Raw genomic sequence first — 16,003 nt, forward strand, 5'->3', positions numbered from 1 at the left:
GGGTTAAGTAATTTCTGCTCCAGGGCAAAATTTCTTTCTTAAAAATTTATTTTGGAAAGGGGATAAGATTCTGGGGGTTTAATTCTGACTTATCCAGGTTTTTTTTTGTAACAATGGTTTTAATTATATCTAAACAAACCAATCGTCCATACTAATTCCCAAAAATTTTGAGTGGAGTAAGAACTATGTAAAGGTAGAGAAAGTAAAAAAATGAACATTAAAAACTTTTTTATTTAAAGTATAAATGTTACACAAAATACATGAACGAACATTGAATATCAAAAAGTTTTAAGTATATGGAGAATATGTTTCAGACTAAATTTACTTACAGTCATGGTAAAGATGATACTAATAGTAGAAGTTATATGTAAAATATGAATCATCTTTTTGAAGAACAATGTAATTATATTACATGTAAACCTTTTTTGTTACAAACTTTTTTTAACAATTCAAAAGTAGGTAGTACTAACAGTTTAACAGAAATCAGTAAGGAAACAACTTTTAATGTTATTACCTAAACCAGTTACCAAGTTGGCTTACATTGTATGCAATTTTACCTTAAAAGGTAACAATACAAATATTCAATATAAAAATAGGTTAAAAGTTAAAAGTATAAAAGATATATCAAGGTTAAAAGGACTATATAAATCAGAAAATACACTAAGCATACATCATACCGTACTTGAAAAAGTCATACGTTCTAGAGAAACATAATATAAGGCTATCAAAAATAAATTTGTAACTTTAAATTACATTCAGTCAAATCGCTGAGCGAAAACGCATTCTCACAAATGACAGTTTTACATTATTTCATGCTTTCTAAAATTTAAAATTTGAAATTTAAAATTCTTTCCAGACAAACATAAATATAAAAAATAGTAAGTTTATAACTTCAAATTACATTCAGTCAATTCGCTGAGCGAAAACGCATTCAACACGTTAAAAATTCTAATTTTACATTTTTATGTTTTAGAAATTTAAAATTTTTTTCGATACAAACATACATATCATAAATAGTAAGTTTTTAACTTCAAATTACATTCACAGTCAAATCACTGAGCAAAACACATTCTCACACCAGGAATGTGTGTGTAAAACTTATTAGTTTGACATTTTCGTGCTTTTAAAAATTTCAAATTATTTCCCAGAAATACATAAATATCCAAAATAGTAAGTTTGTAACTTCATACTACATTCAGTCATATACCATAGCAAAAACAAATTCTCTTACATTAAAAATGCTAGTTTTACACTTTTACACTTTGGAAACTCAAAATAAAATATATTGAATAAAAATATATGTATAAAAACGTAGTTCAATAGAAGAAGCAGGAACTTTCAAAATCTGAAAAAAAAACAATTATTGTTAAATTTTTACATGTTATGATTTGTATTATATTATATAAACCTGAGCCATACTGCAAAATTAATTGATCTAACGCCACAAAGTACCTGACAATAATACATAACACAACATTAAACACAATGTTACCCCACACCACTGTGTTGTATAATAAATTACTGTGACTCAAAAATGTTAAAAACTGTTTTTAAAATAAGTATCCGGTATGTTGTTATTCTGGGATATTCATTTGTTCGTAGAATATTTCAGTAGATATAAATTAAATCCAACTGAAGCTAACTTTTGATTCAAATTGAACAGGTGAATAAACCACTCACAAAATATGCTAAAACAAAAACTGAAACAATTTTACAATCTTTCTTCTTTAATGCTTTGATTATTGATATAACAAGTGTGCTATGGTAGCCTACAGAAAGTTTCCTTAGTTACATTTGGTAAAAGCAGTCGGTGCATACAACAGAAATCAGTAATTGTCATCAGTGTCGATGGCTCAATTGACCTAGTTCATTTTTATTCTAAAACTGGATACATTATCAAAATGGAGATGAGATGTCTCCTTCTCTCCAAAGACAAAGGTATAATGAAATGGATGAACCTTGATTACCGACTAAGATCAACTGATTCGTTATCCACTACTCCCAGTACCATATTAATTTTAGATCAGCAAATCATGTTTCCGCTTTTTTGTGAGTAGTGGTTAGATGATAAGACCCAGGGGTCGATTAGTGATAAGATGGGCTAGTGTGGAAGGTGAGTGAGAAAATTTAGAAAAACAACAGTAAGAAATCTGTTTTACCTCAATGAGTTGCATTTGTTTGGTGTGGGGTCGTCCATCCTACCACGGATTGGTCTTCCGTACCCAGAAGGTGAAGGGGTAGATTGTGCAGGCAGTGAATTTTCATCTGGAACTATATATAATAGATGATCATTTGTATAAATTGAGGTACCAGAATTGCAATCTATTAGAAACCACAAGACAAATTACGAAAATGTACTGAACACACTTTTTATTAGAAAAACAAGAGAGTTAGAGAGTACAGTAACGGAATTGGTTTCAGGAATCTTAAGTTACTTCTAATTTTTACTAAACAGTAGCCTACACATTATGTATTTTTTTTTACAAAAAAACTGGTACTAGAATATTGTTTCTTTTCATTATGCTTTAAATCAACTTGTGATTTCATTTAGATTTATTATAATCACTAATGGTAGGCACATGATGTGTTAAATGTGTGTCCATTGACATCATGGAAATTTTGCTCATTGAAATTGAAACCTCAAAATACTAAGCAACCTTTCCACTACAATTTCAAATATAAGAAATTATACAATACAAAAGAGCTTAAACAGCTTAGAAGTTTCTAGAAAGGGGTTTGAATTTCCTGGCCACCATTCGACCCGAAGAAACCTCCCTTCTCAATTCAAACCTTAAAAATTCTACACAGTAAAACATCTTAACTCTTGTGTAAAGATTTCATGTTTTTTGTGTAGAGGCACTCTTTTCAAGTATGCCTGCCATCACACCAAATATTCTATAAAACAACATATTTCCATAAATTTTGTAATACAAGACTGGGTAAACTAACTGGTTATAGTGTAGAAGTTCAAATCTTGGCTGTTTGTTTGACCCAAACAAGTCGTGTCTGGATCCGTATATAATTTGTCATTGGATTACTAATGATGCTATCAAAGAAAAGGTTGAAACTAGATAGTAACAAGACCAGGGTTTAACCTTACACAAAAAAAGTAGGTAGCTAATACGCTTGCAGGCCGTTGAACACAATATCTGTCAGTTTGGATTCATCAATTATTTAAGACTAATAATTAAGCTATTTGTTGTCTGATAAACTTTTTGGAAAAAATAACATAACGATATGAAAAGTTCCTCAAATTACCTCCTGGTACTTGCAGAAGTACGTTTGAATGGCAGGAAGATGGCCCTGCCGCTGCCGCCAAGTCTTGCTGGTGTGATGGCCCTGCAGCACCTTCACACCAAATGTTCTGGATGTTTCCTAGAGAATAAGACAATCAATGTTATAATAGATAAAGACAAACTTTGAATTTAAAAAAAATTCCCGCCACAGAAAACCTAAAGACAAAGCAAATTTCCATTTACCTGGCTGGAATTCCACTGAAATATTGAGTACTTAGGTTTGCTGCTACAGAGAAGGTAGTAAGATATGTCTTGTACTAAAATTTTGATACTTTATAATGAAATATACAAATTAACCAAATTAGTATGTGGGTAGGCCTACTACATAAACCACGATCTCTAGGCATATTTTTTTATATAAAGAAATTAATTTTTAATGGCGATTTTCGGCCTAGAAGTAGAACCCCAGTTAACCAAAATAAAGGAGAGAGCCGTTTCAGATAACTTTTTAATTTGATTAAACTTGATAACTTTTGGTTAACCCATCATATGCTAAAAATAGCCAATGAACCACCACAGAGTATAGGAAAAATGAATTTAAGAAAATGTCTATAATTCAGTGTTTTATTTAAGCTACAAAAATGTTACAACAGGGATTATAAAATACTTTAAACCAGACAACTGAAGTTATTAAAACATTTTACAGTTCTATATTATTTTATAGAACCATTTCGATTAACCCGCGTTTTGGTTAACCCAAATTCAGTTAACAGGGGTTGTACTGTAACAGAAAAGTCCAATTTTTACAAAAACGAGGCCTGGACGATTTTGATTGAAATTTATTATGTGAAAGTCCTTTTTACTCTCTAAACAAATAGACACAAGCCTTATCACTGTAAAAATTACACTTTAAAATGTGATTTCCTTTTAAAACACTTTAAAAATGATGGGTCTAAAGTAAATAATTGCAACTTTTACGTTTTTACCTTAAATTATCATTGCTACTGACTCCCACCTCTTAAGTTACTCACAGTAAAAGTTGACAAGCGAATGGGAGAAAGTATGTATCAGATTGCTGATACCGTTTATTTAGGCCTAGATAATTACTAAACACTTGTTGCTACACAAATTGAATTTGAGTTTCGGAAAGACACAGAATGACTCAATCATCTCAGTGCAAGATAATAAGCATGACATTATTAAGAGTCAATAGTATTATTAAATCATATTTCAAGATTAAAATTCAGCAACATTATGCGTAAATTACAAACAAATTTGTAGTTAGAAATATAAAGTCAAGTTACATGAAACTTACCGACGAGTTGGCTTGGGGTAGAAAAGTTTGTGGCACCAAGAGGTGAAAAACCTGCTTGCAGTTGCATGTTACCCACTCCGTAGGCTGCAAAACAATTTAAAAGTTTGTTGAGAACATTTAAATAAATTTACAGTTTAATTAAGACTCCAATGTGTTGATTAAAAGTAAACATTAAGAAATATCATTGGTGTAAGAGAGTAGGCCCTATCTACTGTATTCACAATTCAAAAAACAAGTGAGATTAGAACGGTACTCTATCAACAAGGAACGCTGTTATTTTGAAATATTGAGTTTATTAATATTGTTTATATTTTATGGACCTTGGAAACATTGAATAATTATAGACAAAAGTAATTTGTTAACGTTTAACATTTAGGCAGCTACGTCAAGCTAGGAGATATGGATATGTATAGGTGAATTCTGTTGCGATTCAAAAGTAACCTCAAACTCCAATACCTACACTTTCAACTTAGTCCACGTTATAATTATATTAAAATATTTTATTTGTTAGAAAATAAAGAATTCCTTAATGAATAGTTTAATATTGAATCTATATTATAAGTATGATTATGATTCTTTAATTAAATAATTTATAAATGAAAAACGTTTTTAAAACAAAACGTTTTTAAGCGCCCTATAATTTATAAATATGTGAAGAGTATAAATACTTGTGAGATTTAAAACGAAAAACATGGGGGGCATATTTACAATTACCTTCATCTATTAAACTAATGTATTATTATAACAATTGCATGCACCCCACGTTTTTCGTTTTAAATCTTACAAGTATTTATACTCTTCACATATTTATCAATTATTTTCTACTTTTTAGTGTGTTTAAAAACGTTTTGTTTTAAAAAAGTTTTTATTTATAAATTATTTTCTAATTTTTAGTTTTTAATGTGTGTGAATGTTCAAGGATCTATATCAGATTAAGACAGAGGCATGTGGGAAATCAAAGGTTTATTTGAGTTTCTTTTCATAAAATTATGTATTAGATTGAATGTATAGCCTACCTACTGACTATAAATATATCAATCTATTTAATTTATTGTTTACTTTATAGAATACCAAATAAATAAAAATTGACATTATTAACAAACACCTTTATATCTGCAATCCAATTGTTTATCTTTATTTTGAAAAATGTTTGTTTGTATAAAGAATCTCCTTGGAAACATAACCTGCAACTCTTAACCTGTGCTCTTCGAACTGTCAAATTTAAGTATTTACAGCTGACTTAAATTACCTAATTGATACATTAACATTCTTTCAAAATGTAAGCATGGAAAATTTGGAAGTCCATGGGGCGTAGCCCAAGGGAAATATGAAAATTAAATGATAGAATATTGCATTGTCATCTATTTGTGAGCTGTGTTTCAAATTTCAAGTCTCTAGCTCATCGGGAACTTCGATTAAAATTGATATAAAAATGTATAGGAAAGCGAGCTAATAAAAAAACCCATGGGGCGTAGCCCAAGGGAAATATGAAAATTAAATGATATAATATTGCATTGTCATCCATTTGTGAGCTATTTTTTAATTAGCGAATTTCCCTATAGGGAAGTAGCTATTACCGTAGGTGGCACGGTAAGACCTAGACCCGGGACCAATTTACTTTTCTATTTTGATGTCCCCAGAGGCCAAAAACACCATTCGTTCAAATTTTTATATATATACGTCCGTGAACAACTTGAGTAATTTTTGTCCAATTTTGATGAAATTTGGTTTAAAGGTGTAAAGCGGGATAAACTTGAATGAATTTGCGAACCAGCACGATCGGACCATGGGAACGGGGCTTTACGGGGGGTTTTATGGGGTAAAAATTGGATTTTCTCACTTTTGACCCTCAAAACACAAAATTTCCCCCATTTCTCTTTAGACCTTTTTAAAGAGCTTAAAAAAACAAATTATTTAGTATATAAAAGTATTTTTGTACGATTATTAGTAACGAAGAAAATTAAAAAAATTGTAAATTTAAAATTCCCATGTTATTCTTATGGAGAATATTGTCAAATGTTGTAGTTTGCTTGTTTATGGATACATTTTTATCAAACTTGGCAAATTTATTTATTTTGTACTAAGCTATCAATATTTTACTCAAAAACACACTTTATTAGTTTCCTTGTAGCAGCAAACCTAGGTACTCGTTAAACCTAATGTTATTAAAATATATTTAACTGAAAATCAATTCAGACAAATGGAAATTCGCTTAGTCAGCAGGTTTGCTGCGGCGGGGGTATTTTAAGTTTAAAGTCTCTAGCTCATCGGGAAGTATAAAAATTTGCAAGAAAGCGAGTAAAAACAAGCCCATGGGGCGTAGCCCAAGGGAAATATGAAAATTAAAATACATTTGTTAAATATTTCAGATTGTGGATTTTACTTAACAAAAATATGGTAGAGCCTGATGCAATTTTCCAAAGAGGTAATAGTAAATTATGCTTTCTAATTAGAGTAGAGATTACAGAGTAATGTCTTAGATTGAACAATTCAATTATACCTGTCCTAATTAAATAAAAAAGTTGAATAATAGTATCATCCATTATTAAGAGGATTATTGTTTATTGAACAACCTTTGGGAGTATCGAAATGTCAAATTGAATTATTAGGGTGCAGATCTAAAAACACATCTTCAATGGTTTTTTATAGGTATGCAATTAGTTTTATTTAGGCTACTGTAGCCTATAGCACAAATTAACTGTCATATTAATCATGAGTCTTGAATATTCATTTAAGATTGATAGAGCTTTTAAACTTTTAGGAACAAAAAATTGGCTTCAATTCCAAAAAGTGGACATTCTTAACTGACCAGAAGTTTGAATGATTTTTACAGCTTTAGAGAAAAAGATAAACTAATACATTGTGTAGGGAATATTCATTAAAATATATCACTCAAAGTCATCTTAATAATGCCTTTAAAACATAAGTATTACTTTTACGATTTTTTTCACAACACCTAGTAATTATATTATAGCCTAGGCATACACACTAAGTTCTTAATTCTAATTACTTTATTGGGGAAATATAAAGTTGTAGTGTGCTTACCAATCGCGTTGGTTGGAACTTGTTGCAATACCCCCTGCGATTGGCGAAAGTTCATTCCTCGTAACTCTTTCCTCAACTGTTGAAAATAACACAAGTTAAGAGCGTAGTTAAAAAAATAAAAAAAATTAAATAGCTATTCCTTATACCTATAAAAAATTTTCTTTAACACAAAATATTAAAAATGGTACTTAAAACACTAACTGTACCTACCAAAGGCACAATTAAATTTACAATGTTCGAGGATACAAGATAGAATTGTGCACTAATCTTTAAATTCATGGATAATAAAGAATGAAGAATTTATTCACCAATATACGCTATAATTATTAGGTGTCGTCAAAATATTGAGTAGCAGAATTCTACCCCAATGAAAAAGCGCCTACGTCATTTTGACATCACAAGGGGCGGGGCCTATACACGGTTGAGAAACAGCCTGCGGCTGGAAATTTACCCCCAATGTTTTATTAAATAATTAACATGTAATTATTTGCTTATAAAATGATTTGCCATACTAAAGAAGGGTCCGCGGAATTGCCTAACTCTGGAACTCGCTAACCCCATGTTAAACGCCCTATCTTCAAATTTGGTCGATGAGAGGAACTCGCTAACTCGTTCGGTTTTGGAATTGGCTAACTCCGGAACCCGCTCTAGAGCCGGGTTAGCGAATTCCGTTTTCGTACGGAAGTCGCTAACTCGGTTCATCGGCGGAACTCACTAACTCCCAATCAGAAGCCTCGCAGGCCATCCAATGGGAGCCAAGCACGAATATTTTTGGCCAGTGTTGCCGAAAGTGTAGTACCTATATCGTATCGGTACCATGTCGTATCCTACGATTAATTAGGAGTAAGAGCAACATAGTCGATAAAATAAATATATTTAGAAGTATGTTTAACATTATTCATATGATTATTAGGGTGGAAAATGCATTATAGTCTTACCATAGACTAACCAACACAAGTAAACTTTACATCCCATTGTAAACTTTGAAGCTCGTTTTTCGTGTCTAGTTCAAGTCCGGTGACACTGATCGCTAGTGTCCACAACATTGTGTTTCTATTATTTTATAGTCAACTTCATGATTTGTTTTTTACTGTTCGGTTATATAACTAGGGGACGTGTTATTAGTTGTGATTAGGACGTTTTATTTGGTTAAACGAGGTTTTAAATTACTGAAAACAAGAAACAATTAATTGTAAACAAAACACGACCTCTAAAGACAGTGCACCGGACAGAACTAACAATACAACTGTCTTCAGATGATCCATAAGGATGAGAAATGTACTAATATAAGGGAGTATGTTTTATATGTGGGTTTCTTACTTAAATAGTAGCTTATTTGTATGCAAAAGATAAAAATGCACATTTAATTTTAATCTATTAGGTACATGTTATGAAATATCTATTTTAGTAGTCCGCCATTTGTTTCTTTTATTCGAATAAATACCATTTTGTGAACTTCTGCAAATAAAATTATTGAGTTCGTATTTTATATACTGGGCTAGTAACCTTAAATCATAATAAAATTTACACGATAATTGTCATTACAGAATTACATTGTAGTGGTAATGTATTTTTAAATAGAGCTATTGAATTTAAATAAATATTTAAAAATACATTATAAAGTGGTAGACCTAATGTATTCATGGATTGCATTAAAAGTTAGTCTATGCATAATACAACTTGTAAATTTCTTTTATCGTAGGCTATTAGTGTTGAACCTGGGTCATCCTCTTGATTTTGTTTAATTAATATTAATTTCAGTAGGCCTACTTTTTAAAAGTCTGGAGTTTTTCTCCAGGCTAATTCTAAATGGATCCAGGCGTTCTTGTTTGTTACAATTCTTATGAATGGTGGCCATAGCTAAAATTACTTGATCTTATCCAAAAACAAAGCTATTGTCTATTGTGTAGCTCAGTACTGGGGAACCGTGAACCGAGCAATGGCTTGGTATAGTTTATATCGATTGAGAAAAAAATATAAAGGAAACCCAACTGAATTAAAATAACCCTGTCACATTTTATTATATGAATATTATATCTTCTCCTATTATTTACTAGTGGTGCTTTGGTGTACAATCTAAAAACGGGTTTAAAACATGTAACATTATTGCTAAAATATTCAACACATTTTAGAATTAGGCAACTATTCACTAGTAGGCCTACAATGCTTTGGTTCAAACTATTAGGACTAGATAAAAAAGTCTATGTCATCGTCATCATATTTGTACACGTATGTTGGACGGTTCAACGACGAACATTTAATTTAAAATCTATAAATTAGTTATGAAAGTTACGATGGTTGATGACTGTATTAATTAATGGTTTTGGTTTATTACGACATTACAATTAAATCTGTTTTCCGTGTTTAAGCACTTGCGTGTATTTTATCTTAATTTCGTAGATGTTTAATTATTTTGTACCAATTAAACTGAATTTTGAATATTTTTCATATTCTATTATTTTCTTTTATACTGATGGCATTTATATTTAAGATCGAAATCATAAACATTTAACTGGCCATTATACAGTTTAGTAAAAAAACACTTTTTCATGATTTATTAATTGTCTTTTAATTACTTTGGGCTAGTTATCTGTTAAAAGTGGAATTGATAACAAAAAACAATAACATTTACTGTATCTTTATAGACACTGACATTTTGAAATACGGCATTGTACGATTATTTTGTCGTACAAGGTTGGAAACGCTCCGAGCAGTGGGCGCGGCCGGGTTAGCGACTTCCAGAGTTAGCGAATTCCGCCACAAGACAAAATCGAGTTAGCGGGTTCCGGAGTTAGCCAATTTCTGACTGAGACGGTTAGCCAGTTCCGACAAACGACCGAGTTAGCGAGTTCCTGAGTTAGCCAATTCCTATGTCTCCTACAGAATTTTACTCCTGGAAATCTACTCTCGGTAGTCAAATCAAAACTGTCCGACCCCGGTATTCTACCCCTGTGGTTAGCTACACTACGTATCGGCCAAGATTCATTGTTGTAGTTGATTTTATTAATTGGTTCATGTAAATCAATGGCTCTTAATCATTACCTTCTAATATCCAGTATTAGATTAGGTTGGTTAGGTTAGGTTACCAATAAATAAAATTAACTACATCAATGAATCTTGGCTGATGAGTAGCGTAGCCAACCAGGGGGGGGGGGTAGATTTTCGGGAGTAAAATTTCAGTGTCAAGGTTTATTGGGATTTTGATTAATTACAACTGTTAAATAAATCGTGACATGCGAGTTGATTGGAATGAATAATAATTTTTCTATCCTTAAAGTTTGAAACCGGAAATCTACCCCAGACCTGTGACATCAATGACGTAGGCGTTTTCCAAGAGGCTAAATTTCCGGGGGTAGATTTTCAGCGACCCAAAGTATTCACAAAAATCAACATTTAAGTCAATATCCTGAGTATCACAGCTAAAAATACTCTTCAGTGGTATAAAATGTCATAATTTTAATCCATTTGCTAATAAAATTTCTTAGGTGGTAACATTTTAACATTGGTTGGCAGTTTATTATAGCCTACATTAAAATTTGATGGTTGGTAACTATTGCTCTTATAATACTTATTAAGTCCATTACAATAGGTACTAGGTCTAACAATATTATCTTTTTGTCTGGTGTTATGAGAACAAACACAAGAGGTTTTTTTTTTAATCCTCCTAAAGACAGGCTCAGATTATAGATACTAAAATAAGTTATTGTCAAATTCTTGTTTCACTACCTAGTCAATGAAGGAAAATGTCCCCAACAATCCTTTAGACAACAAAGCTAACCTAATACCAAATGCAAATCTGTTATATAGGCTACAATAAATATTTGACATTTACCGATACCGATGATTTACCTAAATATGATTAAAAACTCACAAGCTTGTACTGGACGCGCTTTGCGACTTCCTCGTTAGGCTGCCAGTTCAACCGGACCCAGTGGCCCCAACAAGAAGGGGCAAGTTGTTCAATGGTACATTTCTTGGCTATAGCGGCACTTCGATGAGAAGAAAAGGTCAAGTAAAACACTGGCGATGTCATCCCTCTCTCAAAATCTTTAGTGACTGACACCAGCTCATTGTCAAGCTTCCGGAAAACCTGGAGGCAACATCCATTATTTAATATTAGGTACTAAACATGTTTGAGTAACAATAATTCTTGTTTTTAGTGATACAATAAAAACTTGTTTCAGATAATTAGCCTATATTTTAAATTAAGTTAAATACTTCAAAAATATAGGACCACTCTAAAAACAGGTGACATCATCAACATTAAAATTGAATTAAGTTCAAGTAAAATTATCTTATCGTAAGTGAACTTAGAAACTATTTATTTATATTTAAGTATAGATTATTTTTTGGACTTTTTATAGTCTTTAATGTGTAAACTCATGGTACAGTAAAAGGAAAATACATAGGTGTGCTATTCCCGTCATATTCTGACGACACTCGGATTGCAAACAAAAGATCACCTGATTGTAACTTAACTGTCAAATTAGTATGCATTTGTTTTGATTTGATTGTTATTGTTTTTTTAAGGTTTTCCAAATAGTTGAATGTGTTCATTATAAAAACAATAACAACAAAATCAAAACAAATACATAGCCTATACTAATTTGACTGGTACAATCAGGTGATCTTTTGCTTGCAATCCGAGTGACGTCAGAATATGAGGGGAATAGCACACCTATGTATTTTCCTTCCACTATGGTATAAACTTAAACTTATTATATATGTTGAATCTATTTCAAGCATCTAAGTTATATCAGATTATTCTTAAGACAGAGGTACGGTATGTGAGAAATATTATATCATAGAACATTATATTAGGCCTATTCTAATTAAAAAAGTTGTTAATCAGTTTACAAAAAATATAATTATTGACATGGGTGCTAAGTTAATCATCTCATATATAGCCTAAGTTATCTCAGATTTAGGTTAAGTTAACTTACTTAATGGCACTTGGTTCCTTTAAATATGCAGGTACGGGTAACTTATCACCATTGATAAGTTACCTAAGTATGTTAATAAATACATAAGATAGCTTAACCAAAACCTTTTTATCAGATGTTTTATCTTTAAGATCGAAATGTTTGTTTCACAACAACATTTCACATTTTGTTAGCCTAGATAACATTTCAAATAAAAGCATTATAGATTATTTTGATTAAAAAATTAATTAAAATATTGAACAAAATGATGTTCATTGCATTGTCACCCATTTGTAAGCTGAAATGTTTCAAGTTTCAAGTCTCTAAGTTCATCGGGAAGCTAAAAGTTACGGTAGTTTAAAATCAGTTGCAAAAGTTGTAGCTAAAAGACAAGAAGCGAGCTAATAACATTTTAGACCTATACCGGTACACTTAGGCCTATTTTTAAATATTAGGCTATATACGAATTTGAACAGATGGTGTTAAACTTATTGGCTTCGGGAACATTGAAATAAAAAAGTAACGTAGGTAAGTAAGTAACTTATGTCGATCCAGGGTCTGCGTCTTACCATGAGACCAGAACAGTAAGTAAGGTAACTTCTAAGGCCTAACTTACCGGTAACTAACTTACTTAATAACTTAAGTTAGCTGAGCCTTTATTCTCTATAACTTAGGCCTTAGTTTAACTTAAGTGTAGGGTTGGGGAAATTCACTAAAAACAACATTAAGTTAAGTTTAAGTACGGTAACTTAAACTTAACTTAGGCCTAACTTACCGTAAAGATAAGTAGCCTATAAAAATAGGTTGGGTCCCGTAGGCCTAGGCCTATTCTTAAAAAAGTAAAATTCTAATCCAGCACTTAGGCTAACTTAAAAAACCCAAAAATTTAAATTAAAGCTAACCAGACCCAATAAGTAGGCTATAAGTTATAGGCGAAAGGGCCTAACTTATAGCCTATATTGAACAGAGCAATAACCGCCAATAAGTAGGCCTAATAGGTTTATTACAGAGACTAAGTACCTCCGTCAAATAGTCCAACGATTAACTTAAGTTAATAAGTTATTGCTCATATCATTAACATAATTTTTAATCATTTAATATTGCTCATTGAAAACATTTTCAAAGCTTGCAACTCATCAAAAACACAATCACTTTTGCAACAAAATATGTAAGCTGATGAGCAATTAAGGTAAGTACTTGTTAAGCCTTGTCGTTGGACTATTTGATGGAGGTATCCTATGCAAAAAACCTGTTAACTAAAGTAGGCTAACTTATTTTGTAACAATGTTTCTGGTTCAGGGGCCAGAAACATGAATTTTGATAATCATCGACAATCAAACCTATAAGATAACTTTAAGTTAGGCCTACTTAACTTAAACTTATAAACTGCCTATCCGCCTATAGGCTAAGTGTAAGTTGAGACAGATGGGATGATTAGGCTACCTACTTGATATGCTATGGACAGCCTAGCCTCCATTAAAAAAAAATTAAAGTAGGCTTAACTTAAGTTAAACTTGGGCCTGAAATATGACAGTTTGCAAATTTACGACACAATTGGTAAGTTAGGCTAGAGCCTAGGCAAATTCAATTAGCTAAGTACCTACTCACCAGTTCCACATCCTCTGTTGTGACGGTGGCAGAACATCCTGTCAACATCAGGGTCCTGTGATCTGAAGAGCTAGTGGCCACGAGATGCCCAAGGTACTTCCCATCTTGGATGAGTCTGTAGCCGTTGAGGGCTTTGATGGCTCTAACCGCACTATCCGGGGTTAGGTATTTTACAAAGCCGTAACCCTTATTGACGTTCAAAAAGTCCACCATTACCCGTAACTCAAAAACTACACCCGCTTCTTCACAGATTCTCAAGAGTTCCCGGTGTGAAAATTCAGTTGGTATTCTTGCTAGGAATAATTCGGACCCGTGACGAGGGGAGAAAGCTTTGAACGCTTCATTTGGCCCGTACAATCGGCAACCGTTGATTTGTCGACTCGGAAATCTTTCGGCAGCGGAAGGGACGTCTGATGGCGAATCCATAATTAAAAAAAGAAATGAAAAATGCCGCTTGCTAAACAAAAGTACTTTCACCACACGCGACACGCGGTACGGTTTCAAGGACGGATACCAGTAAAGTGAAATGGCCGATTTACTGTCTAGTGTCCGTTAGCCCGATTAGCCGTTATAATTCAAAATTTAGAAGAAAAGAAGGCATTAGGAAAAACAAAGAATAATAAAGTTAATCTTATTGCTAGTTAAAATCAGATTGCCGTTGTGCATGATTAATTCATCAACTTATATTCATGTAATATTGAATAGGTTGTTATTTTAGTGTAGGGTGGGTAACAATTAGACAAATTTTAATGTTGCTTTCGTTAAATGAACTTTCTCTTTCGGGAACTGATAAGGACCCGTCAAAGGTGGTTTGAAAAAAATGTCTTAAGTGATCAATTCTTTGTATATCCAACCATATAACTAAACATGGCTTGAATAATCATCGATTTATGAATTCGATGAGTTTGTTGTTATTAAATAATATAATTTCATTCAAAATGCTTTTTAACACACTTTCCTGACAATTGAAATAAAAGACTATAATGACTATTGCAACATAGTAATAACTTAGTCCATTTTCGCGAATTTCCCCTATGGTATAGGAAATAAGCTATTACCGACTCATGGTAAGACCTGGAATCGGGACCGATTTACTTTTTCGTTTTGAGGTCTTTAGAGACCAAAAACACCATCCGTTCAAATATACATATGTATAAATATATAAATATGTATATGTGTGTGTGTGTGTGTGTCCGTTAGCGCGATAACTCGAGCAAAAATCATCCGATTTTGATAAAATTTGGTACAGACATGTAAAACTAAGATTATTAAAACCAGTTTGCGAACCAGCGTGATCAGATTATGGGAACAGGGGCTTATGGAGGTTTTTATGGGGGTAAAAATTGGGTTTTCCCATTTTTGACCTTAAAACATGAAATTCAGTAAATTCTTTCCAAACCATGTTGTAGAGCTTAAAAAAAATTAGTGTATTGGAGCATTATTATGCGCCTAATGGTTACGGAGAAAATTACAAAAATCTGCAAATTTTAAATTCCCGTATTATTCTTATGGAGAATAAGTAAACCGTTGTAGTTTGCTTGTTTAATAACATATTTTGATCAAATTTGGAAAATGCATTAATTTCATACTAAACTATTACATTATACAAACAAATATTTCTTTACCCTCCCTGTTGCAGCAAACCTAAGTACGGTACTCGTTAAACTAATGTTATTTAAATAGGGAATAAATGTGATATATTTAAGGAGAAATTTTATTGTAAATCAAGTCAGAATAATCGAAATTCGCTTAGTCTGCAGCTTTGCTGCGTCGGGGGTATTATTATTTTTAGAGGCTATCTATCTGAGCTTATTTAAGATTCCGAAAGTATTATGTCTTTCCTTTTTATTATATGCCCCACCTTCACATCATACACA

At 32.0% G+C, this 16,003-nt stretch overlaps 1 protein-coding gene across 1 annotated transcript; it reads right to left on the bottom strand.

Moving 5' to 3' along the window:
- Positions 1 to 1,264: 1,264 nt before the first annotated feature.
- On the bottom strand, positions 1,265 to 14,625 carry LOC129001805 (RNA-binding protein 47-like). The gene is made up of 7 exons (XM_054429252.1): positions 14,127 to 14,625; positions 11,468 to 11,686; positions 7,597 to 7,672; positions 4,552 to 4,635; positions 3,259 to 3,375; positions 2,160 to 2,271; positions 1,265 to 1,345 (listed from the first exon to the last, which is right to left on the bottom strand). The coding sequence occupies exons 1-7, from the start codon at positions 14,550 to 14,552 to the stop codon at positions 1,339 to 1,341; spliced, it is 1,041 nt and encodes a 346-aa protein (XP_054285227.1). The 5' UTR covers positions 14,553 to 14,625; the 3' UTR covers positions 1,265 to 1,338.
- Positions 14,626 to 16,003: the final 1,378 nt, after the last annotated feature.

The sequence above is a fragment of the Macrosteles quadrilineatus genome, unplaced genomic scaffold (genome assembly GCF_028750875.1).
Source record: "Macrosteles quadrilineatus isolate MER2022 unplaced genomic scaffold, UCM_ALF_1.0 Scaffold_8__2_contigs__length_117827958, whole genome shotgun sequence".
NCBI classification, from domain to species: domain Eukaryota; kingdom Metazoa; phylum Arthropoda; class Insecta; order Hemiptera; family Cicadellidae; genus Macrosteles; species Macrosteles quadrilineatus.